At 40.6% G+C, this 26,743-nt stretch overlaps 2 protein-coding genes across 2 annotated transcripts in view; both read left to right on the forward strand.

The window, feature by feature from the left end:
* Nucleotides 1-9,066, forward strand: part of CFAP99 (cilia and flagella associated protein 99) — a 57,817-nt gene extending 48,751 nt beyond the window's left edge. Inside the window, exons 14-15 of the mRNA XM_074148166.1 lie at nucleotides 6,537-6,699; nucleotides 8,899-9,066. Of these exons, the coding sequence (XP_074004267.1) occupies nucleotides 6,537-6,699; nucleotides 8,899-9,066 (331 nt within the window). The remainder of the gene's footprint in view (nucleotides 1-6,536; nucleotides 6,700-8,898) is intronic.
* A 3,413-nt stretch (nucleotides 9,067-12,479) lies between these two features.
* RNF4 (ring finger protein 4) lies at nucleotides 12,480-25,086 on the forward strand. Its single transcript, XM_074147623.1, is given in 10 exon segments — nucleotides 12,480-12,537; nucleotides 15,760-15,764; nucleotides 18,013-18,040; nucleotides 18,043-18,167; nucleotides 18,673-18,793; nucleotides 19,702-19,781; nucleotides 20,915-20,924; nucleotides 22,556-22,721; nucleotides 24,550-24,598; nucleotides 24,937-25,086. Coding segments are annotated over 10 exon segments (792 nt in total).
* Nucleotides 25,087-26,743: the final 1,657 nt, after the last annotated feature.

Below are 26,743 nucleotides of genomic sequence, written 5' to 3' on the forward strand. Positions count from 1 at the left end.
CTGAAATGTTTTTTAGAACAGACATGCATGCCAAAGATGGTAGAATCCAAATGAAATTAAACACTTAATTTGCAAGCTTTTAGTCAGACTTATGATAAGTAATACCATAATTTTAATTGAGCCCTGTTTGCTCTCCAAATAAAGAAAATACAAAGTTTCGTTACAGATGCTATAAGCCATTTCCATTCATGTCTCCCAGACAATCTATGTACCGTAACTTGGGAGCATCTACTATAAAGAGGCATCATCAAAGTACAGCAGCAATGTTATTCGTTGGGAGTATATGTAATGCATTTTCATCTAGAATGCAAATCTATGGTGTTATTTCTGTTAATGCAGGAGTATAGCATGCTGGCCTATTAGACACTTTGCTGCAGCTTTTATTTCTCTCTAAACAAACTATCAGCTTTGTGTGTTAAATCTGATTTACAGATCTTGAATCCTGAAATATCTATCAAATCAATGTAAGTGATTAATCACTTGGGTTGTATTATTGATACACTGCACAGGAGATGTAAAAAGCAAATTTTTATGTTTACAGAATGAATTCATAATTATAGGGATAGAACGGCATATCATACCAATAGTCCTCCTAAGATAGCCTTATGCATCAATATAAAATTACATGTTGTATCTTAAATTGTATTATATTGAAGGCTACTGCTAATTAGCTAAAGTATGGTGGCTAAGCTTTGCTAAACAAATGTGCTTTAGTTAGTGTCAGCTGGAGTTTAATTGGGTCCCTACCAAGCAGGTTGCTTTCAGTATCATTTACAAATAGACATACATCAACACAAAAGAAGCACATTGAGCAAGCATATAATGAGCTATATTAAACAAAATAGGAAATGGAACATGAAAAATTACAAAGACATCAGCCTTTAATAGACTGCAAGCCATGACATCCATCACAGCAGTGGCTTTGGAAGTGCTCGCAGAACACTTAAGAATCAATTCAGTATGTACACAGGACGTCCTTTTAATTGCTAGAATTTCACACAGTTTGAAAATCAGCACTGGCATATGAAGTGGACACACATTTGAGTTCTCAGCTTTCGAACATTAGCACTAAAAGATTTACGAGTGTTTGAACACATGATAATGTACTGAAGTTATGTGCCTGTATACTTCAGGTACAATTCCCTTTCATTCCAGTGAGGCTACATCTATTACTGCAAGTAATCTAATGCACTAAGAATCAGGCAACAGATCAAAACGCTTGGTGCTGAGGCTCCCTCCATCCACATTATCTGTGGTTTGGGAGGGTTTACTGTGGGCTGAATTTAGTATGGTCTTGAGGCCACATGCTTACATCATTCATGTGGTTTAAAGCTGTCCAGAGGAAAGTTATCTCACAAAACTTCACATTCTCAATTCCCAGCTTCTCTGCAAGTTCATCTAATGAACACCACGCTCTCCTTTTGTTTGTCTCACATAGATGGCAGTAGCACATCCATGCTTCCACCAGCCACTGGCACATATGTAAGGCACACAGAAGCCAGCCTTATTTCTGTTCGTGCTCATGTTCCTGCCTTGTTTGCTATCCTGCTCATTTTCAAGTGACGTGACAGTGCCTGCTGCCCAAGCCTCCTCCCCTCTCCAAGTCAGGGCAACACCCAGATGAAAGCAGCAGCTGCTGTTCCAGGGCAACACTCTTAACTAACACTAAACCTCCTTGACTACCTTGTAGATGAGGAAGAAGAGTCACAAAATTTTTATGAGGAACAAGACGCGCAGACTCCCACCAACACAACAGTTTACCGCATCCCCATCTCACACTGTGGCAAAGGTGTAGCATGCTGGGGCCCAGTGCTGTATTACAATGGTGTGTTTGCCAAGACAGCAAAGCACTCCTTTCTCTCCCTGCCCCTTGCCAGTGCTTAAACCCCTCCTTGACAAGGGGTATTGGCCACACACCAGTGTAACACCTCTCTCTTGGCCTGAACTGGGGAATGGTGGAAATAGTGTGAGGGCAGCAGGAAGACAAGGGGGAAGGCTGGTTAAGCAGAGGGAGAGGAGAACAAGGAGAAGGGAGGGTTGTAGATGACTAACTGTGATGGTCCTTTCCAAGTAGAACAAGCTCCCTAAAGCAGGTGTTTCCTGGAGTGTGCAGGTCTGACTTACGGGGTCAAAGGCCTTCTGGGTGAGGAGGAGAGAAGGGAGCCCCATCCTCCAAAACTTGTAAGACACCCCAGAAGCACAATGCTGTGATGCAGCATGGAACTGAGGGAAGGAGCAGAAAGCACATGGAGGTGGAAAGATGTAATGGGACCATGTGCCACGGTATCCCTATGTGTGGCTGTTGCTTCAGGCCTTCAAAAATATAGCCTAGAATAATGAAAAAAGCTGAATAATTAGCAATATAAGGGACTTTGGTTTTTTACTTCATAATATTTGTGATTTCATAAATTGCACAAGTTTCATAAATACTTGGGGTTCTGTATGTGTTGGCAATAAGGAAGTAAGATTTAGTTTCTCAGTCCTTACTGCTGGTAATCAGTCCTTCACTAGCACTGAAACAGAAGGAGAAAATTTATCAGCAATGGTGGATTGGAAATATTCAAAAGTCATCTGGACACAGTCCTGAGCAACTGGCTCGAGGTGGCTCTGCTTGAGCACGTAGGGGTGGACAAGAAAACCTCTAGGGGTCCATTCCAACCTCAACCATTCCGTGATACTGTGAATGAACTTTGATTATACAGCTTCATAACCTTTACTTCAAATGAGGAAAACACTGTTATGAATAACAATCACTTCCCCACCTAAAATTAGGTGCTTAATAAAATTAACTGTTGTGGAATGGAGTCAAATTTTGAGTCCTTAAATCCCTCACATTAGTACAAAATAGCAATCAATCTAATAGTGTAGTGCTCTTAAATGTCAAAATAATGACTCCCTTAACAGTGAACTGTTAAGTTAGATATATTCATTTTCCTTACTGCAGTAACTAAGAATTATATAGGGCCAGACAAAAAAGGCAAGGTACCATTAAGTACAAACAGCCTTAGTCACTGAGACTGAGAGTATGAGGAAATTAAAAAAAAATAATAATTGTTTATTGCACAATAAGACAATCCTACTTCTGCTTTTAAAAATATACTTGCGTTTATTGCACAAGACTCCATTTTGTAAAGTGAGCTTATAAATAGAGTCATAGCTGCTTAAGTTGGTATTTTGGTGCCTAGAATGGTCAAGTAGCCATTTTACTCCGTCTCCTACAAGTATTGAGTCAGTTAAGAGCTGTGATACGTCTGTTTCCTTATACTTTTGATGTACAGCTAGAGTTTGAAAATGTAAATGAAGAGCAAAATGTAGTTTCCAGAAAGAATCCTCAGTGCAAGTCTTCAGATTCCCCACTTTTTAAACACAGCTGAGAAGACCTAATCCACTGTTCCACGTGTTTTCATTTCCTACAAGAAAACCTTTAATGCTGAATTGCTGCTTCTTCAGCTATAGGCTGGATGACCTACTGGACCTAGAGTCCATTTGGCCAGATGCTAAAATCGCAGGGCAGATAGTTAAATAATTACAAGGGATGTGTAAGAAGACTCTGGACTGCCAAACTCCATGACAAGTTTGTAAAATGTGAAGTAAAAAAAATAGTTCTGTATTATGTTTTTTAAATTCATTATATTTACTAAGGAAGTCATTGAGACAACAAATATGGGATGTCAACTGCAGTTTACGATGCCTGGAATATTATTTTAAATAGAAAGACACTTTTTACCCATCACTGATGGAATTGTTCTGTACATCATCATAGTGAGCAAAAATCTTTCTGCTGCTGACTGTACACATAGCTTACACAAAGTGAGTAGAGAATGAAAGCAGTGGCAGATAAAGAAATTTTCACTGTTTGCTTTTATAGCCATATTCTGTTGAATTTTTCATTTATCCGATACTTTTCCTCCTTTGAGTAGTTTATACGTGCACCCCAGACTTCTACAAAATTCCATAAGCACATTCAAGAATCTCACCTCATTCCTCAACACTAAACGGTACTTTCTGACAAGGTCACTGAGCAAAAACTAGAGTTTGTTAAACCATTTCAAATACACATAGACTTCAAAAATATTACAATTTTTTTCAAAGTCTTTGGTAGGGCAAGACTCACAAATGGATGGAGGACTCTTGTCTGAGACCAAAACAAAAGAAAATTAACAAATTCTCTTTTGGATCAAAGATTTGACGTTACATTTTAGGAACTGGTATGATTCTTAAAGATTGGTTTTCATTCAATGTGCTCATTCAATACCAGGAGCTGGTAAATAAACTTAAAAGTAAAATTAAAATGGTTTCTGCATAAATTATCACATAATTTTCTATTGAATCTGGAGAGGCTTTTTCTAACTATGTACTACCTCATTCTGACTGTCTGGTACCTTACTTCCCTAGGAAGTACGTGATATGGGGTGACAGAGATCGTATGAGATTTTTCTATCTCGAGTCCTGAAAGTTTTCGACTCACCATCACAGAAAAACAGAATTTAAAAATTTCTTTTTTTCATCCCTTCCCCTCTTTGAGTTTCTGTTATGATGCTCTGTTATGATGGCAGCTGAAAATCTATGAGATTGGCAGCTTTTCGGAACAGTGTAGATGACTGGCACATGACTTGATGTAGAAGAGGACTGAATATTAGTCTGAAGATAAGCAACTATAGACAATGTTAATTCAGAAGCAGCTGCTGTTGCCTCATGATGTTAAACCTCTTGCTGTATTTCCTGCAATTGTATTTACAAGAAACTGGATTTGCATGTAATGAAAGGTTTTGCTGCTTACTCCCACTGACAATATTTAATCATCAAGTGTTTACATAAACCCTTATTGTTATATTCTCCTATATCCCTTGGAATGTAATGCCTTGTTACAATGCAAATAGAAATAATCCATGTTCTCAATTAGATTAAACGATAGTACATAATTTTTAGATTTACAGAATAGTGTTAAAAATTAATCTCAGTGTAGCTGAGTATGTCACAGTATTAAGAAGGATAAGAAAGTGTTATCCTAACCAGACAGGGTGCCACAAGCAGCAGAGAGGTGCGGGAAGCATCTCAGAAAAGCAACTGGAAATGAGAAGCCAAGCTAAACTGTGCCCCTTATTTAGAGTCACGCTTAAGAATGTAACACGGGTCAAATCTCCCATTCGTCCAGTTCCTGAGGATTTAGGGAACTCTAATCCAGAATGGCTGCTCTGAAGAATACCTACTGGTACAGAGAGTTTCCTATTAGCAAAGATGAAGCTAAGGCAGCAGACAAAAGCCATCTCTCCCAAGACAAAAGAAGTGTTTGGATCCCTGCAGTCTTGATACAGACACTTCTTAAAGCAGATTGGTGGTTTTAGCATCAGAAGGAACTTCCTTCTTCCCATTCCTCCAGAGCTCCTTGAGAAGACTGTGCCTTGTACTGAAAACACTGTGGTATAAGACCAAAGAGATAAGGGAAGAGTTCTCTTGTAAAACATTTCCAAGGGGCAACCTGTCTGTGAAATTGGTGCTGCCACTGACAGAATAACAGTTACAGTATCGGCTGAACAATCCCTCAGAGCACTCTGCTCTTGATCATTTGGAGTCTTAATCTGGTTTCCAATAAAAGCAATTGTAATGTCATCCTACCACAATATAAAAGGACCTTTACAGAGCTATCCTTGCCAGCTGAGAGAAGGCATCAGATCTACCCTGTTGATACATTACAGAATTATGTATATTCTTTGGTAGAACTGACACTTTAGCTCCGAATTAGGCCAGAGAATTACAGCTGCCCATGACATAATATTAATACTACAGCTCAATCATAATGAGCCAAATTCAAGGGCAATGTTGAATAAAAGAGGAAGTTGGATGTTATCACTATGCAAGGTGGTGTAACCCACATGAAGAAGTTGTGAGTAAATTGTGCCAGTTGGGTGAAAGTAAGCAAAACCAGATAAAATGTAAACTTCAGAGGACAGAAAGGTAGCTACAATAGAAGGGGGAAAAAAAAGATTATCAATATCCTCTCTCTTATGCCTTACTTTTATGCTGCACATGATGCTATAAATTTATGCTTGCCTAGACCCACTAACCTTAATTAATACATCACCATTCCATAGGTTCTGAATCTGGGCATTGAGATTACACATAAAAGAATATCTTTCATTTGCCAAGGAATACAGCAATCGAGATGAATACTAATGATCCTATAAGGAAAACTCCATAGTTCTCACAAGCAAAAAGCTGCAGTATTGTCACAGGTTTTGCGCATGATTTTTCTAAAGAATGTCATGTCAGGCTTGAAATACTTCAGATATTGTCATCATGGCAGCCTGTGGGAAGAAATTATTCTGTATTGTTTAGTAATGCTGTTCTGTAAACACCAAGAAGCAAGTTGTGAATACCACATTCATTGAGCTATATGATTTAAACCGGTTTCGAGTCTAGCTGGTTCCCAGAAGCAAGAGAAAATTCATTATTATCAAGGTAATATATGCTCATATGGATTTATTCTGTGAGTCGATATTATTTTACCTTCTCCTTGCTTCTTTTTGATTTTGCAGGCAAGAAGAAAAGAAACGAAAGTCCCAGTCTAGTGAAAGGCCTATGAAAGATGAACGCATTTTAAACCTGCAGAAAAAGATTATAGAAAAAACAATGGAGCGTAAAAAGCAAGCAGGACTCTTAAAGATTACCCCCCAGAAATCCAGCATCGCACCGAGGAAGGTCTGGGAGTTACATAAGGGGAAAAGCTCTGCAATAGACCTGCTGCTCACAGACCTTTGCTCTGTTGCCAGCACTGGCAGGGGGGGCAGAAGCAGATGGTGCCATACGTGGCTGGCGAGAGCAACTCCCTGCTTCCTGCATCAGCACAATTGCTCCAAACCATGGCTTTGACCTCACCTTCTTGTCACACATTTCTGCTACCACAGCGCAGGGCTCATCCGTATGGAACACTTCCCACTTTTATTACCACACACTCTCATCCTACCAAACTAGCATCTTATGCCCTGTCCCTAACTCTCTTCTCTCTCAGCTTCCTATCGCACACATCCCATTACACCAAATAGGATACTTACCCCCTCTCTCACCCAATAAGGGTTCCAGTTTATCATTCCTATGTTTTTTAGCTCACCTTCCCTCAGCCCAGTCCCACAACATCGGATGGAAGCACCAATAGCCCTGTAGGCTTTATGCTGGTTCACACTGGTTGTCTTTCCCTGGCAAGTGTCTAAACAAAGGGGGGAGGATCTGCTGCTGCTGCCGCCTCTGCCATTGCCTCATGTGTGCCTAACATTTAGAAGTGGTTCATATACCAGTAATAGTACGTGTACCACAGCATATGGAATGCTGCAGTGAACAGTCATGATGGGATCACTTTTTAAAAGCTGTACTAGCCCAATGTAAAATTAGAATTAAATCTTGCAATCTGTTAAAATAATAACTCCGGCTATTTTGTGAGAAAGTCAGATGCAGCTGAATTCAATGAAGAGGAAAACTGTATTTTTCAAGTGTGTATAGTTTAAAAACCAAAATAGTGCAATTTTTCAGAGTATCAGTGTTTGCTGCCCTCAGAATCCCCACTTCGGGCAAGCAAAATATGTAGGTGCTTATATAGACAAGTAGGTCTATCCCTTTCGGCAAAGAAAACATTGAAGAGCTATTTGAAGAAAGCAGTTCCTAAATTGGGATGGCTTCCTAAACTGAAGTTTTGAACAGATGCTTAAACACTTTGCTGAATGGCGTCCAGAGTAAAGCAGAAGCAATAAATACAGACTTCAAAGGAAAGCAGCCATATAATTACAAATGTGAGATATTTTTAAAAGAAACAATAAGAAATTATAAATTCACAGCTGGAACTTTTGACCACCTGATGTGGGTCTGCATGAGTGCTCTAATATGACATGAATGAGAAAAAAAGCCAGGGTTTGAAATTTGTTTTGATGTTAGATTTTGTCTTTTTCTTGAGCTTAGCTTTACACAGTAAGTCTCTCAAGATGTCACAGTGCTTTGTTTATGTTATGCTCAAACGTTAAGACATCTGTGAAAAAAAAAAAAAAGAAGAAAAAAACAATGGAAAAAATTCAAGGTTACTATAAATTATTTAGCTGTTTTGGTTTCTCTTCCACCAGTGCTGTTCAGCTCTGCGTGACCTATCCAAACGTTACTACAGGGAAGTGGCTCAGTTCTGGTCAGCTGTTCAGCAGCATCTTTTTTCTAGTTGAACAGCATATTGCTCAAAATGGCGTTAGTGTGGCTACAGGAGAAAATTCCTCCCTTAGTATAACACAGTAGGTATCTGGCATTCAGGTTGTACTGCTACCTTTTAGGTTCCTCAGTAAATAGAAAAAAAGCTGACATGAACCCCTTGTGTTAAATTTCATAGTCCAGATTGTGGCTTCAGTTACATTTGTGATGCCCCTTTAGGCCCAATGGGTTTGTGCTGATGTAAGTCAAGGTAGCATTTTCTTATAAACGACTGTTATATTCTTAATAAAACAGACTTTATATTGCAATTTGGAAAACTAACCGTAAGAAAAACTACCATTAATGAAAAAAAAAATTTTTTTCTTTACCATTTTAAGCGAAGAATCAGATTTGAAAGTAGCAGTTTTCTGTTTTTTTCTGAGCTTTTTGGGGAATGCTCCTTGTGAACCCAGCTTTTGAATCAGCAAACCACTAGAGTCTGATAGGATTTGTGCAACTGTTCATTTTGTAGTGTTGCAGCTGTGTTTAATTAAACTGGGCAACTCAAGTTACCTTTCTGTTCATCGCGCTCAGTTTGATGTTGACAAGTTTCCCAATCATGTTAGCAAATAAACTGTGTTGCCAGCCAGCCAGATTATCAAGTAGAAGTTCAGTGTATCCTCTGAAGAGAACAATTGTAGTCTTTGCAGTCTGATCATCTGTGTGTCTCTTCTGCAGGATTCTTTGCAATGGAACCGTTGGAAAGAACTGGAAGAGAGTCGGGAACGACAGTTCAAGATCCTTCAACGTGGCTTCATGGCCAGAGAAACAGCTCAGAAAATGGCTGCCTATGAAGCAGCAAGAAGTGGAGCCACAGTCTGTATATTGCGCTCTGAAGTACAATAAAATACATTTGGAACAAATTCAGGCCTGCTGGAAATCTCCCAGTGCGCCTATTTCCTACAAGGTTGAATTTTAATCTTAATTTCACCTTTACAGTGTGATTAGAAAAATTCAGGTCATACAGGCATAATAGAATAAAAATGTGTTAATTTTTTTGTAATAGAATTTTATTTTTAAGCTATAATGATACATTTTTTTCTGTTAGAATCAAAAGCTTTAAGAAACTGAAACCTTACCATCAAAGCTCCTACATCAGAATGGGAAATACCTAGGTAAGAATGTTGAGATCTGTATTCCTGTTATCATTGTATGCTATGTCATGGTTTGCTGTGCTCATCTTCCAAAAGAATAAAAATTGAGGGCAAAAACCACACAACATTTGTTTACATATACATCTTTTCAGAAGGCATGGTCAGCCCGAGTTCCTAACCCATCATCTCACAGGACAGTAACTGCGTGTAAGAGGATCACCAGTTTCAACACCGGTTTTAGAAGATGAGGGAAAAAAACGCTTAGAAGGTTTAGATGATGCGATAGCCTCCGGGAGCCAGAGACTCAATTCAGTGACCCAGACAGGCCACCCTTCTATTTGCAGATGTGAATCTCTTCAGTCTTTAAACAGTGGAAGGAGAACATAACATCATTTGATCTCTTTAGGGAGCTGCTTCCAGAAAAAGTCAAAATTCTGTTGCTTACCTAAAAGATAATTTGCCCTTTATGACAATTTCTATACTGTGTAAAACAGCCTTTAAATCACAAGACTTATTCTAGGCACAAAGCCAAGGAGGATATAAATCTGAATTAAAATCTGCACAGCAGTAAGACCATGTAATGTATTTCTATTTTAACTCGATGCCAGTTACTAAGTGTTTAATTATGGCTATTGCAAATATTTAAATTGAAGGAGACTGTCGCTGACATTAGAGTCAGGCAGCTGCTTTTAATGCTCTCACATTACATTTCTCACTTTTTACTGAAGGAAGCCTAATGGAATTCTTTTGTTGCCACCTAGCTGTGAAGATCACTTCCACAAGCTGATAAAAATGCGCTTTATTTTTCATTCAAAGTAAATGCTGCGGTAGTCCACAAAAGTAATATAGGGCTCATGCTCAGTAGAAAGAGTTAAGGCACAGGAGAGTGAAAACAAGGAACGACAGCGGAACTACAGAGAAGAGGGAACTAGGATTGTAAGGGATTGTAATAGCTTAAAATGACAGATCCCTGGTGGCAGGGAGTTTTATCTCCCTCTGTGGTTGTTGAGCATTCTGGTGCATTGTATTCCAGAACAACAAAGCCCAGTGGGTGACTGTAACACCTGGGTTTTCCAGAAACCCGCAATTAACAGGGGTGACAGTCACAGTCTGGGATATTGCATGGCTGAACAGTACCTCTTCACCTTTTTGGTGTATCTTCACTTTTAGAATTTAAAAAAAACCAAACACATCATTAAGCAAATGGATAGATAGGAGTTTTTAGGTAAGTAATATGGAAATATTTCTAAAACCTATCATACTGTGTGCTTCTTCCCCTGTGATGCTGCACCCAGTTTTCAAAATTCTTACTAAATTGCAATCAAGCTGATTCATAACTATTTCCTTCTCCATATTTTCTCTACTCTCAAATGAAAGGACTGAGGAATAGAGCAATCTCAATAATCCAGCTGTGGAATTCACAAGTCACAAATTCAATTCACAAATTCAGAAGTCACAAATAGCCCTATTGCTCCTTTAGGATCTGACGCATAAATTTATCTTCATAATCAATGTTTTGAGGGACTTAAAAGAATATGAGTCTCTCAGGAAAAAATATCAATACATTCCTATATTGACATTTTTATATCAATATAGCCTATTGATTTTTCAGCAATGGCGGGTCTTGCAACAGAATACACAGAATAACATTAAAAATACCACATTCCTCTTGACAAACGTGGCTGACTTCACGCTGGAGGCAACAGATCCTATCCGGAACCACTGGTCACTCGCGCACTTTCTCTGGTATTCCTGTTCCAGCAGGGTGGTGCACAGAAACCTGAGGTCTGGTAGGACTTGTTAGCACTACATTACCAAGGCAGCTGTAATGCCACTGGAAGCAGGTGAGCTTTGAAGCAACACCGCTGCGTTCATGCTGCTGCCTCGGCGTCTGCGGCAGGGACCATCCCCAGCCTGCTTCATCCACGCACAGGTAACTGGGCATCAGCAATGCCTCTGCGCTCCTTGGACACACAGGTGGGTGAATAATTCATGATTCATTCATTTACACACACCATTGGCAGCCAAGAATATAGAGGTAAGTGAACAAGGCTGACTCTTAAATCATCTCACAAAACAGACATAAAATCAAAGGTTTCACCTGTCTGATCTCAGTGACAGACTCATTAAGAAACCCTTTTAAGTGCTGAAAGCTGCGCATTCCTGAGGTCTCTTATTTCAGTGTGACCGGCCAGATCACAAAAGCCTTCACCTGCAACGAGGCCCAGATTAGTTGAGGAAGGTAAGATGGAGGGCTTTCAGCCCTGTGATGAGCCTCAGACCCAGGGTACTCACCCACGCCTCCTGTCACGCAGTCGCTGCTGGCTCCCTCTTCCAAATCAGCGCTGGTAACGAGCCAAAGCCCACGCTCAGTGGCTGCCTGGCCAGGCAATCTGACCTGCCCTGGAGAGCACAGGTATTTTATTATTTAAATGAAAACAAAGACACAGAGACAGATACCTTGGAATGGCAAGCAAAAAATACATAGTACAGATGTCAAGTGCTGTTCACCCAGGGGAGGAGGAGGCAAGAAAAGCCACCAGGAAAACCTATGAATTTATCTACAAAGAAGCGAGCAGCTGGGCCCCGGGGCAGTGAGATCCGGGAGAGGCCAGATGACCCTTGGGTTAAGGCAAAGCAGGTGGGAAAAACCTGCTCTGAGGGTGAGGTGCCGGCGCCGCTACTCCTCTGCAAGTGTTTGTAACAAGATACGCAGGGGATCTGGACCAACTCTGCCAGAGGCAACAGGCAATGAGCTCCCAAGTTGACGGCTCTGATGGATTTTGCTCAGTGCATTGGAAACACTTCCAGAAGGCCGGCATTGTCTATATGGCAGTGAGGGTGGACACCCCCAAAGCTCACACACGCTCCCCGAGTACAGCAACATTGCAGAACACAGCAAACGCCCTTTCAGGGTCCGTCAGAGCCGAACTAACCATGGGACCGAGGAAAACTTTCCACGGGGGAGAGGCCACGGACAGGCCCTCGGGCCAGGTCGCCCCACCATGAAGCGGCAGCAGGTCGCGGGCAGACCCAGCCGCGCGCGGAACTACAACTCCCAGCAGGCCGCGGGGCCGGATAAGAGGCGGGGCCGCTCCCCCTCATCCCTTCCTGATTGACGTGCGCGATGGCCACTCGGTGAGCCGCAGGGTGGCGGTCCCCCCAATGGCGGAAGAGCGGAGGCGGGCGTTGCACTACGCCGGTGCCGGGCCGGGCGTTGAGGGTGAGTGCTGTAGGCCGGGGGCTCGGTCGTGGGGGTGGGAGCGGCGCCCGGGAGCGGCACCGGCGCCCCCGGGCCCGCCCTGCCTGTCTGAGGCGCCCGGGGCGGCGGGCGACGGGTGAGGGGAGAGAGGGGAGCGGGGGCAAGGCGGCCGCGCCCGGCCACTGTGGGGGAGGGGCGGGCCGGGCCGGCGCTGAGGGGAGCTGGGGGAGACGGGGCGTCGTTCGCCGGTGCGCGGAGCCGGGCCCTGCGCGGCGGGGCTGGGCCGGCGCTGTCCCCTTCTCCGGGGCGGGGACGGTGACCCGAGCCCCCTCCCCCGGGCGCGGAGCTGGGGCACGGCCCTAAGGGGCGCCCCCTCAGCTGTCCCCGGCCTGCCCTCCCTCCGCCTGGGGAGCTGGGTGGCGCGTCCCGCTTCACGTCCCCGGACGTGTCTTTATTTTGATTTTTCCATCTCCGCCGCTCTGGGGGGCTCCGGGGCCTGCCAGCTCCGCTGCCCGGTCCTCAGAGCCGGCCCCGGCCGCTCCTGCCCTCTCCGCCGGACGAGGCGGCTCCCCTCATCGCCGGGCGGCCGGCGGCAGCGCTCGGGTCCGGGGGAGAGCTGGGTCCGCGGCCGGTTTCTGCCCCGTATTCCCTCGGAGGCGAGACTAGCCGGTCCTTGCAGACAGGCTGCGCAGCTTCTTGTGCTGGCTGGGTTGTAAGCTGCATGTGCTGCGGGGGCCGTTCAGAGGGTGCTCTGAAGCGGCTGAGAGAGAGACAAGTGCCGGAGTGGAGACCACAGCATTCCCCCTCTCTTCTGGAGGAACAGCCGTGCCTCTGTGCTTGCAGTAGATGTAGCCGCCTGAAGTTGTTGGTCTGTCCTCCCATTTTGTGTGACAGCGGGAGTGGAGGGGACGCTTCTGTCCTACCTCAGTGTCCCCCCACACCTCCATTACACGACGTGAAAAAACCTTCTTTTTCCTTTTTTTCTGTATCTGATTTTGGGACTATTGAAAGTAAGCTGTAGCCTCTTTCAAAGAAGCCGCTGCACATAAGAGCAATGAGGAGCTTTTCTTCTGGCCAATCTTCACCGTCCTTTGTTGTTTCTGAAATAGAACATCTGGCCCACTGAAAGTTTTGCGTGTGTTTTTTGTTCTCTGGGTGTTATCTTAGTTTCTTTGTTTTGGTTTGGTTTTTTTGGTTGGGCTGCTCACAAACGTGTCTTACTTGTCTGTAGGTGTAGCTGACAGCTTGGAGTAGGTAGAGGCTGTTTATCTCTCATCTTTACTCTTACAGTGCCTCTCACCAAGCTTTTGTAGAATGGGACTGCTTGACCTAATTTGGATAAAACATAATAGATTCAGCATCTGTTTTCACTAGAGTTGCTGTAGTGCATCTGAAAAAATGAGAACATCTTTAAAGATACTGGAAATACACATGATTGCAAAGTTTTGAAGGAGTAAAATGGCACATCACTGTTCCCTGTGATAAAGACTAGCGCTTTGTGGTTGGTATGTGCATCTTTTGACCGCAAAAAAATTTTTTTATATGTGTTTGCATCTTTGATACTGTGTGTGTTTCCTGTTGTTAGGCGTGCAAAGAGAGGTCTTAAGAGTGGAAATGAGAAGCAGAGTCTTAAAGGCGTAACATATCATATTTTGACAAAAACAATAAATATGTACTGGCTTTGTCACCTGTGTCTTGCACACACCAAACATTTAGATTGACACTATTGCTTTCTTTAAGTAGTTACTTTAGTGTATTTGTAATGTTCAAGATGATTATGAAGTAAAGTCTGGTTTGTGTTAGTAAGACATTAGCTTAAGCTAATTTGCCTCAATTCATTCTAAGCATGTGGGAGACCAAAACTTAGTTTTCAGAGTGGTGTAAGAAAAGTTTTCAGGTTATGTTATCTATAGAATCCATGTTTTTAGAATTGTAATTCAAACATGTTAAATTAGGTCAACTTGAACTCAGTGAAAACGTTAACTTTTTTATAGAGGAAAAAATTTAACAGGAGACTTTATTGATTCCCATAGTAATTATTTTTCTTTTACTCCTAACATAAATATTCTTAATTTAGATTACCTTTAATTTTCTTAGATATCTACCTATACAGAGAAAGGTTGGTGGATTTAGTCCTTAAAATGCCAGTGAGTTAGCTAGAATAAACCTTGAGCTTTGTTGTTATGAGGACAACACTCCTTAAGCCCTTGGGAGAGCTAAATGGCAGGAATAAAAACTACATGAGCAAAGCTCTGCATATGAGAGGAAGGGGGAGTGGCTTTTTCTGGTATGGTGTCATCCTGCAGTGATGCAATAAAAAGTCTGTAAAAGTTAAAAATATTTATTGGCTTGCTAAGTTGATCTGCTAAGTTATCACATTTTAAATTTTTTTTTTTTTTTTTTACATTTTTAAAAAAGAAATCTTAATTCTAGAATATTGAATTCATCTATGAATGCAGGAGGTTGATACAAGAGAGATACCGAGGTGCTGGAGCGGGTACAGAGGAGGGCAACGAAGCTGGGGAAGGGCCTGGAGGATAAATCGTACAAAGAACAATTGAGGGAGCTGGGACTGTTTAGTCTGAGGAAGAGGAGACCGAAGGGTGACCTCATCACTCTCTACAACTACTTGAAAGGACGTTGTAGAGAGGTTGGTGCTGGTCTCTTCTCAAAAGCAAATAGCGATAGAGCAAGAGGGAATGGCTTCAAGCTGCAACAGGGTAGGTTTAGACTGGACATCAGGAAGAAATTCTTCCCAGTAAGAGGGATCAGACACTGGAAGAGGCTGCCCGGGGAGGTGGTTGAGTCACCATCCTTGGATGAGTTTAAGAGTCGCTTAGACGTGGTGTTGGGGGATATGGTGTAGGGAAGAACTTTGTAGAGTAGGGTAGATGGTTGGACTCGATGATCCCAGGGGTCTTTTCCAACCTAGATGATTCTATGAACTGTATTGTTGAGTCTTGGGAGTCTTGGTGCTGGGTTTCATAGTGACTGCTGGAGGAGGAGCATATAGACCATATCACTTAATTTGGGCTATTCAGTCCTGTATAACAAATCATATCATTAAATCGAATAGCCCTGAGGTTTTGAAAATCTTTAAGGAATTCTTATTGATGATTACATCTCCAAATGTGCAAAAATTGGAACTCTTTTGTTTACCTCTGTTCCTGTGCACTGCTAAGGTGATCTGTGGTGTATTCAAGAAAGTAAGCTTTGCCTCATTTTTGCTACCCATTCTTACAGTTCAGGTAATTAATTTTCAATGAAGTTTCACACGTAAGCCAATAACATGTGGAAATCTATAGCCCCACAGAAGAGGTTTGTTCTTAAAAGAAAAAAATTGTTGCTGGATCATGAGTCTCCTTCCATAGTCTTAATAAATTCCAGCAGTCTGATTTTCTTTATAAACTTGACTTTCCTGAGCTGGGTCACGTTGATACTGATAAACTTGCCTATGATGATTTATTTTAAGGTGGTTTTACAATGATGAGCTTACTTATGGGTATTCGTTCTCAACTTATAACTTCAGAAGAAGCTTCTGAAGAGGTTAAGATTTGAGCCACTAGAGCAGCTAGAATGCTTGTGCCTTGCATATACTCTTATGTATAAAGAAAGCCTACTGCTGATGATGCAAGATTCTGGACATTAAACGATCTAAATAGTGATGGTGCTGTCACTTAGTTCAAAAAGTGGCTCTGTACTAAGTTGCCTTTGAGATCTGATATTAGATCCTCTCAGACATGTCATAATAATCCTATAAATAATCTGTTCCTTGGTGTCTTGGTAAAGAAGTTTGAGAATATTTAATATGGGTAAGGTGGTCTTAGCATGACAGGCCTTCTATTGTGTCCTACTTTTTTCTTTTCAGTATAATTTTCAAATTTACATTTTGTTTGGGGGTTTGTTTGTTTATTTGTGGGGTTTTTTATTATTTGGTTGGGTTTTTTTCTTCTTTGGTACTTAAGCCACTTGTGGTTAAAGAGAATCTATGCAACGCTTCGTGTTTGGAGTCATCCCAGGTGCTTGCTCCCTGCCATGTTTTTAACCCTTTCTAAAGATACTTTGCCAACATACCATTGCGCTGGGTTGTATTCAGTGTTGAATCTGAAAAGCACGAGTCTTGTGAAACCTTCTGGGTGTTTTACATCCCAAACCGTGCTGTCTAGTGAATATATCAGACTGGGGTTTTGTTGTCTTTCAGCAGTGCAGATAGGTCAGTGTATTAGGTTGCTCTAACAGGTTCTATTTAAGAACAATCCTAACAACTTGTAATTTAAAGTTAGGTTATATAAAGTTTATTTCTTTATAATCCTCAGATGTGTGTACCAGCTGACATTTCCCAGCTTTTTAATGTCCAAGTATTTTTTTCCAATTCCTTATCTGAGCAGAAGTAAGGAAAATGTCTCTTGGCTTTCTTGATGAAATAAACTTAGAAAGAATCTAATGGCATAACTTCTTAATAAACCTCTTGTGTTGCTCAGTCTTGTTCTTCCTCTTGCTGTGTGTGGAAAACTAAGTTATGTTCAGTTTCAGTTGTAGCTGTTAGATGAAGATGGTAGCTTGTCTTTGAGCAGCTCGTTTGAAAGAGGAGATGTGCTAGCTTTAGGGATGATTTTCTCCCTTCTCCTCCATCCCTTTTGCTGTGTCCTCCTTGCTTCACCTTCTTCTTCCCCTTGTCTCCAAAAAGCTCCAAACCCAAAGCTATGAATAATAATCATATCTAGCAAGGAACTCCTGTAGCACCTAGAAAATGTTCTCACAGAACAGTCTCTCTGGTTTGTTTTGTATGTGTGCAGAATTAGGCATGGTCTTGTTTTAAAAATTCTTGTTCTCTATTCCAAAAATTCAGTGAACTGAGTAAAATAGGATCTTCCCAAAAATGTTGGTAAGGCTGGCAGAAGTGCTTTCGTCCTTAACGGGTGAAATGAAATCTAGACCTTAAGAACAGTGGAGTGAAGCATGTAAAGAGACCTCGCATTAACACAGTGTTACGAGAATCATTGCGTAGGTGAATCCTGTACTGGGGAAGCAGGAGACTGAAATGCAGTTCCCAGCTTTCTCTGATACAAAACTTAGTTTTCAGCATTCCAGGTGGGAACATAAGGCTATTGCTCACATTTGTGAGAAAAACTCTTGAAAAACTATACATGTAAGTTTAGATTTAAAAAAAAAAATCTTAAAGCTATAAAAAATGAGAAGATTCATATTTGGAGAGGGAGTTATACATAACAGTTCTGAAAGCGTCATCTACTCTGACCAGAAATCTGCCTGTGATCTCACTGATCACTAAGTCTGGAATATAGCAAATGGTCCAAGTGCAAAAAAAAAAAAAAGGCCTAGCTGTAGGTGTCTGAGGCTCAAATACCAAACTCTGGGAGTTCCCCTCCAGCTTTGGACAGAAACTGGTGACTCAGGAATGGGAATCTTGGGGAGGGGGTGTATTGAAGAGAACAAGCGTTACAGCTAGGTAATCTTCTCTCTCTCCTTTTATTTTAGGTTTGGAAGCTCAGACCCCCAGAAATCTGGATTTTTTAACAGTGTGCTACCTAAAGGATTATAAGGAATTGATACTTGTAGCTTTCTTGCAATTTATTTTTTGGTATTTGTACCTCTCTTTCCATAGTTCTAGATCAAGAAACAGCATGAGCACAGTAAGTATTTTACTACTCAATGCGAACCTGATTCTTAAAATGTGGTTTTTATGGTACATCTATAAACATTTTTAAGAGTTTGTAGTAAATACACGGGAGCATACAATATTAAAACTTCATGTTCTGTGATGCTTAATATGCTTAATCTCTCTAGGTGCTACCAGTAGTTCAGAAATGCTTACAATGTGAGAAAAAATGTTAGGTCAGACTGATTCCAGTGGTTGGCTGGGCACGAACATATGATGTAATTGTGAACTAGTGAACTAGTTTTCCCATTTGCAAAGCATCACAATATGTTTTTTCTGTTGTGACCCAACTGGTAAGTGATCTGGGGTGATGTCTTTTGCTTGATGCAACTTGTTCAGGTAGGAATGACCCATGCCACCATTCTTTGCATATTACAGCCGTTCAGGGGAGTGTTTTGGGTATCCTTGTGTGCTTTCATTGGTGCTGCAAAGATGAGGGCCACTCTGAAAGAACATGCTATGGCTTTGTTCTCTCTTAGACTCAACGAAAGCGCCGTGGAGGAGCAGTTAATTCTAGGCAAGCTCGGAAACGAAACAGGTTGATGGCTTCTACTGCAGAAATGGCTTCAGAAGCAGAGCCAATAGAACTTGAAGAAAGTGGTAAGCTTTCTTTTTAACTTCGTAGGGGCATAAACTGCTTCTGGAGGATTGGGGTCCCACTTAACCTGTATTTTTGCTAATTTCTGGGCCCTTTACTGGAGAGGAAGGAAAACCTCATTTTAGAAAGCATCTAGCATGGCATCTGTAAACAACAAGCCTGCTGACAACTCTTTTAGTTTGTTACTGAGAGGCGATAGATTCACCACTAGTGGTAGGTTAGTTGTGTGAGGAAGGTACTGAAATGCTGCTCAAACATCTGAATGTCTAGGCTGATGAGCTGGGAGTTACTGCAGCTGCCACTACAGATAATGGCAAACTAAGTTTGGGAACTCCCAAGTTTTAAGAAGATAATTAAAAGTTTGTCATTAGTTGTGCCCTGTCCCTCAAGGGAGAGGCAGTGCTTGGTCAGTATATTTTTACAAAAAGTATCAATTTTAAAAGCCTACTTGAGGCTTTAAATAGATATTTAAATTGCCTTCTGAAATCCTAGAAAAGATTAAAAGTCACTATTGGTCTCCAGGTAATTATATAGCTTTTTCAGTTCTTGCTGTGCATTTGGCTATGACAGGTTGGACGAGAGATGAGACAGGAACATTTACAGCATGGTACTGTAAAATTATTATGTTCTATATAATTGACATTTTATTATGTGATAAACATTCTCCTATGTGAGATGAATAACCTGTTGCTGTTTACCTCCCACAAGCTTGTCATACAACTGAACTGTATGAGGAGCTCAGCTACTGTTCCTCTTCCATTGTAAATTGCAGAAGACTGTGGTGGTAATGCTCTATGTGGACTGTTGAGGGCAAAACTTGAGTGAAATATTGGATACATCCCTCAAGCGAGGAGCCTCAATTTTATTCCTTTGCGATCTTTGATCTTGACTCTAACATTGTGTTTTTAAGCTGGTGAAGAAGTCGTAGATCTCACGTGTGAATCCTCTGATCCTGTAGTTGTTGATCTAACTCACAATGATTCTGTTGTGGTAAGTAGTGAATAGCATACTTACCTAAATCTTGTAGTCAAATTAAGTTTGTATTATGCTCCCTGATAGAATCTGGCTTTAAGGATAAGTTTTAAGTTCGAAGTTGACTTGTCAGTGCATGAAAGTCACGTTACGAGTCAACACAGAAGCTGCTCTGGAGGTGTGCTTGCAGATAGTTAGAGGGTAATCAAAAATGGCTTTTTTTCTCCAGAACTTGGGAGAATAAATACCAGTCACGGGTAATGTAGCATAAGGAGATGCAATTTAAAGTTGAAGCTATTCTAGATACATCGAAAGTATAGGCCAGTGATTTAAATAAAAATTGAAGGAGGTAACAGTCTTTGACTTCACAAACCTGAAGTGTTTAGCTGCAACATCAGTTTAAGTTTCTCCTGTCAGAGAGATGCCAAGTGCAACTGTGGCCATGGTTCAAACTAGTTCAGTTTATTACTCCAAAAAGTCTTAAAAAAAAATTTACTACTGTTTTTAAAGCTAGGGTATTATTTGATCCCATCCATGTGTAGTTTATAACCTGGTTTTTGGGATGCGATTACTGCCATGCAGAACCAGAAACAAGCAGCAGGAATATCATGAGGGGGTGTCTCCTGCTGGAATTGTTCTTAAGCCTTTGCAAAGGCAAGGCCTCAAACTGTACAACATAATCTGCGTTGCCCCAGCTGTGGTTCCACCAAAGATAATAGTGGGTTTGGGGTGGATTTTTTTTTTTCCTTCAGCAACTGTTAATCTAATATGAAGTGTTTGTGGATCTCACACCTGAATTTACCTGTTCAGGGGAGAAAAGGGAAAAGTATCTTCTACAGCCTAAATCAAATTAGGGTACTGAAACTGGGGAGCAGGGAGGAGAGTATTCAGATGGTTCCTAAGCTGCCTCCATTTCTATCCCTTTGCAGCAGCATGAGCAGAACCAGAAGCAACCACTTATTTTCAGAGCAGCTGCTAATTTACTACCGCTTTTAACATTTTTAATCAAAGTGAGAATGATATCCTGCCATTCTTAGCTTGTTTTGTTGTAAATACTTAGCTTAGTTGGTGTTTGTATGTAGCACTAGGGATGCACAACAAAGTCTAATTGAATTTTCTTTTCTCTCCCTTCCCACATATATTGATGCAAGATTGTTGAAGGTAAGTTGACGTTTTATAATTGATAATGTAGTTGTCCTAAACTCAGTTTTTTCTTTTCTTTTCCAATGAATTTGAGCATCATGGATAGAAATTGCATTTGCCAAGAGGCAAAGGATAGTGCAAAAGTATCCGACCAGCGTCTTAGAGAATGGATCCAACCTGTGTTTGATAGTCACTATCAGAGCTCGTAGAAAGTATCTGAAATAAAATACATCAAAGCTGCTGAAAATATATTTTCTTATTTTCCAAATACAGAAGTTCTGTAAGCCCAGAGTTGATGATAATTTTAATTAGCAGTGGAACATCTGTTTTGAGTAGGAAAATGTTGAAAGGTTTTTTTAGCCTGTATTGCAGTGAAGGAAATCAAGTTATTTGTGTTCATAGTATTCACTTTCATTATCTAGTCTAACATGCCTCAAACTTAGTATTGACAAGTAATAACAAGCATGGACTTTTTTTTCTACTTTTTTTCCTACTTTTTTTTAGTTGCAATAGCTATAGCTGTAAAGAAGTTAATCCTTTACACCTTTCAGACCTTGTTCTGATTATAGTGTCTGAGATGTATTAGTATGTTGTTACCTGCTTACTTAGAATGTAATCTATTCTGTGCTCTGAATGAAGCCAGAGCAAGTAAAAAATACTTGCAATATAAGTTGTAGCTGAATACTTATGCAGGAAGGAACTTTCATTTTGTGGCTATTTATGTAATTTTTATTGATCAGTGGTTGATTAGTGTTACGTGTACACTGGAGTTGCAGAGAGAATTATTGCATGTAGGTTTTAATTGTTAAAATGCAAACAGCTGTTCTTTAACCTTTGCATGTTACAGACTAGGCAGTTAAACATTATTTTAAATCTCCTTTTGTCTTGGGCAATTCAAGTTATCTTAACTCAGGAGGGAGATAATGAAAATTTCTAAGGAGACGCTGCTTATAGTATTTTTATAATTTCCAAGTACTGTTCTTAAAAAGATTCATTTCATAAAAACTGCCTTTGATTGGGGTAGGTTTGGTTTAACACCGATAAAGAGTGGAATGGTTTAGCATCGTACCTGGATAGAGTAGTGAGCACCCATAGCAGCTCCATGATTTACAGCTTTAGATTTTAGCATCTCTTCCATCGCTTCTGAAACATTCTGAGCAAAGCACTTTCTGTGCTTACCAGGCCCTTTAGTTGTGTATGTGCTACCTCGCCATGTCAATTGGAAACTTAACTTGAGTCCTCTCTCTCTCATATCACACAGCAATTGTTACAATTCCTCAACATGGTATTGTAGCTTTCTCTGTTAGTAAGAATTGGGAGACAGAGCTTCCCTTTAAAGGGGAGATTTATTCACAGGTAGTATAACTATATGAAACTTAAGACCCAGAGAACCTTTAAGAATCATGTTTTAGCTGTTTGTAGGGTGAATAGAGCAAGTATTTTGTGTCGATATGTAGCAAGCAGAATATTCACAGTGTCTGGAAATGTTCAGCCCTAATATTTAGGAAACGAGTTTAAGATGGCTTTTAGCAGAGCTGAATATGGTCCATTTAAAATATGAACCATTACAGGCTATTTATAATCATGCATTTCAAGGACAGTTTCAGGGATATAGGTACTATATCTAACTTGCCAAAATTAAATTTCAGAGAATCAACGGCAAAGGAGAAATCTTAGACTAAGAAGTCAGCGACAGTCGGACAGCTGTGTTCTGAGTAGCGATGATGAAGATGAACCAAGAGATAATGATGTGTATGTGACAGATAAAGTGTCTCGAGAATTGGGACCACTGGAAGATGAAACTGCGAGTTCAAAGTATGTATGCCTTATGATCTACCGAACATTGAATTTTGCTTTCCTTATACAGGACTAAGTTATATTGCTATATCGTGGCTATTCTTTGAAGTCCTAACTTAATCAAGTTAGTTCCCACTTTCAATGAGTACAACATCACATCGGGCCTGATGACTAAACGATACTGCTTGCACTTTAGTATAAAAAGCCAGCCCAAGACAGGTGTACAACTCTGCATACAACCTTAAAGATGAATGTAGGGGTATGGCAAGGAAGGAGAATTAGTCACGGGCCATAGCTTATAATGTATTGCACTTAGTTTTCATTAAAAGCTCTAGTAGTCGTGTTAGATACGGAAATATTTTCATTGCTGTAGATGAGACTTGGTATCAAAAAATACAGGTTTTAATAAAACCCATGTGCTTTGAGCCTTTTAGATGACTGGAAGGCAATGCAGGGGAGAACTTGGGTATGGAAATTTTGTGTGTCAGGTCTTAAGTATGCCACCTAAAGGGCTTACAGTGTTCTACAATGTAGTGCATTTTGCCAATGGATTTGTAGATTTTTTTAAAAAAAATTTTGTTGTTAAGTATGTAGGTGAATAAATCTAATTAGTTAGTCTGAAAAATTAATGTTTTGTTCCTTACATCTCAAGCTTCTCTGTTAAAGGCTGTGCATTCCTGCTCTGTTTAGGTAAGGCTAAAACAACTCAGTGCTGCAGCACTTAGCATTGATGAAAAGGTACTGATGCTGGAGATTGTCACAGAGCCATCTACACTGTTACTCTGTAGTGTTAGACTGCTCTTGCTTATATGAAGGTTATCATCAATTGTAATTAATTACTGAGTTGGTATTACAGCTGCTGCATAAAGAATTTGAGTAGTAAAAATGGGAGAACTAAGGAGTTAAATTAGGTGTGTGAAACAAAGGGTAGAAGTTGGTAGTGCTCACTCCTTGTATTTAAGATTATACGATGAAGGATCTCTCATGCTTTATGTTTAATAAATTACAAACTGTTGCTTAGCATGGGCGGTGACATAATAAAGCCAATTGTTTATGGCAAAGACTTATGAAAGCATCTTACTGTCATTGTTTAAAATGTAGATTAATCTGTAAATAGAAGTGGCAGGAAGTTCTTCCTCTTTCTGATCGAGAATATTATTCAGCACTTGATGGTATGACACATTGCTTAAGCAGAATAGCTACGTCTGTTAGTAAGTGTGTGTGCAGTGCAGCTGTCCTAGAGGCTGAAGGCAGGCGAGGGAGGTACATCTGTAACCACAGGTTGGTAACAGCCACTGAGTTGGTATTTCATTCTCTGAAGTAGAAATTTATTTTTTAATATTTCCTCACATTAGTGTGTTCCTGCCCTACATTTTATATGGAAGGAGTTCTTGGTATGAGTATGTTACTGGGCTGGGATGTTGCTAAATTAGAATAGGGGGATGTTTTCATTTCTGACAACAGCTTTCACTTCTAGAAAGGACAGCTAGATGGGTTTGTTACAAAACTCTCTATTTATGACCTGTTGAAGATTGTTATTGCCATACATACACTGCACAGTGCCATAGACTGCTGATACTTGTAATAATAAAGCCGGGTGACTAACTGCACCTTGCCCCTACTGAAAAGCAAGAGGCTATTTCCTTTAGGTAAGGGGGACCCTAGCTACTTAGTAAATGCAACGACTTGAAAGAGTTAAAGGTACGCAGGGGTCTTCAGATGAAATGTGTCCTGGCTGGTGTGTGCAGTCGGATGGTTACATCATGTTTTATTTATGGGTAACCCTCAATGTGTGGTGAAATTAATGGATGCATGTTCTTTCTGGTTTTGTTCTCTCTCCCACAAGGCCGTCTGGTACCGTTAGCTGTCCGATTTGCATGGATGGCTACTCAGAGGTAAGGGTCCACATGTTGTCATCGTTTCTTTTGTGTTGGAGGGAGAATGGGGCAGAGGGTGAACTGCACAACTCTTGGCTTATATGGGACACTAGAGACAGCTGGCTTGAAGTGCAGACCTTAGATTTAAGGTGAAACTAGCTTGTAACTCAAAGGCATTTCTTAGTGGTGTATGCAGAAGGAGAAACGCTTACCAAGGTGGCGCTGGAAGCTCTCTGGGCTTCTCATTATTTAGTAGTAATGTACTGATTCCAGATACTTCAATTTGCCTGGTGCCAATAGATCAGCAATGTTGAATTCCTTATTCCAAGTACTAGTTGTCGTTTCTTTACTTCCAGATAGTGCAAAGTGGAAGACTGATTGTGTCAACCAAATGCGGCCATGTCTTCTGCAGTCAGTGCCTGCGGGATTCCCTTAGGAATGCCAACTCTTGCCCAACCTGTAGGAAGAAACTCACTCACAGACAGTACCATCCCATTTATATATGAGTACTTCTGTTTCTCAGGACAGACTCAACTGGATTTTGGGGGAAAATGCCGTGTTTTCAGTGCTCTGAAGATGTAAAGAGCAGCAGGTTGTGCACACATCCAAATAAAACTGATTTTTTTTTTTTTTGAGAATAACTTGTACATATATAGACAGCTTTTTTATGGTCCAAGCTGCTTCTTGTTATGTCCCTGGTTATAATGTTAAATTTGTGACTGTCCCTAAACTAGACCAGCAGCCTATGTCAGAAAGGAAGCAGCTAATCCATTTCCTTCTACTTTTTTAATGCTTAAATAAGAGGGGTCTGAGTGTTTTGTTATTTCTTACTCTTTAAATTATTCCCGCCATCACATACAGATATGAAGTAGTTCCCTTTCAAAATACAGATCAGCAACTTGCCATTTCATTCCACTTTTGCTTTTATGCTGTAAGAAGCTCATGACTATATTGCTTTCTGCTAGACCATCTTTGCCCAAGGAGAGTAAGTTCTGTAACAATGGATCGCTTTATCATAAATCAATATTAAATTGACAACCAGGGTAATGCAATAAAATAACCTGCTGTTAATCAGCAATCAGGTTTTTTAAGCAGAAGGCTTGAACATGTAGATGTCTTTATGAACTCCATGAGATCTCAAGTACATAGACAAATCGCAACGTGTACAATGTGAAAATACTTCTTTAAGTGTTTTAACTGCCAAGAATTCCTGTGTTTGAATCGCAACACTGAACTTATTTTCTAGCATGATGTGATGGTCTCTTGGGTTTACTACTGTTCTGTAGCGCTCTCTCCTGATCACTAAGGAGAATATCGTCTTCTCTAGGCTTGCTAGTGAGGAGTAAGCACCAAATTCAATCCTGTCCTCATCAGCTGAATACCAAACTACCTACAAATCTTCTTACTGTTTGAAGTGTGCCCAGCGTAATGCTTAAAGCTTAGTGTGTTCACTTCGCTCTTCAGTTGTTATACTGACACCTGACTGATTTTAGCCTGGTGAATAGGGTTAAAAATGAAATAATTCTATTGCCAAGTAGAGGCTTAAAAAAGGTTTGGTAGCAATCTTGACTTGGCAGCTTTTTCAGAGAGAAGTTTAATCTCCCTTTGCCGTGAGAGTTATCCAGCTTTCTTTAAATGTGCATTTTTAAAAAAGAAGTCAGATGCGTGTCCTAGGAGAGATAATTCCTCTGTCAAAGCAAGGCAGGAATATGCAGGTTTATGCACCGTTATCCAGTCACTTTTTTTTTTTCCCCCAGGACTGAGTTATAAATGTCTGCTTTAAATCCGTTACAGCAAAAATCTGCAAGCTGATGTGGAATCCCAGATGAACTGATACAAACAGGAGTATGGTAATTAAATGTAGATGAGTTGATTAAAACCAGTATTTTATGATCCACATATGCAGTAGCTGCATCTATGAAGGCTGAAATTCAGTCTATGAAAAAAAATATTAGTCAAAATTAAACTGAGATGCCTTTTGGCAGTTGGTGGCTTACGATTCACCTTTAGGAGCACCATCCTGTGCTCTGGTGCAGCACGATTGTAGGATACGTTTAGGTAACATTGATATCTGATGTGTCTTTGCTATAACCTGTCCTAGGGATCTGTAGGAAGGCTTTAATTAAACAGCTCTTCTAATTAGCTGTCTCAAGTTCCGTATTG

This window comes from Numenius arquata, chromosome 5 (assembly GCF_964106895.1).
Source record: "Numenius arquata chromosome 5, bNumArq3.hap1.1, whole genome shotgun sequence".
Lineage (NCBI taxonomy): Eukaryota > Metazoa > Chordata > Aves > Charadriiformes > Scolopacidae > Numenius > Numenius arquata.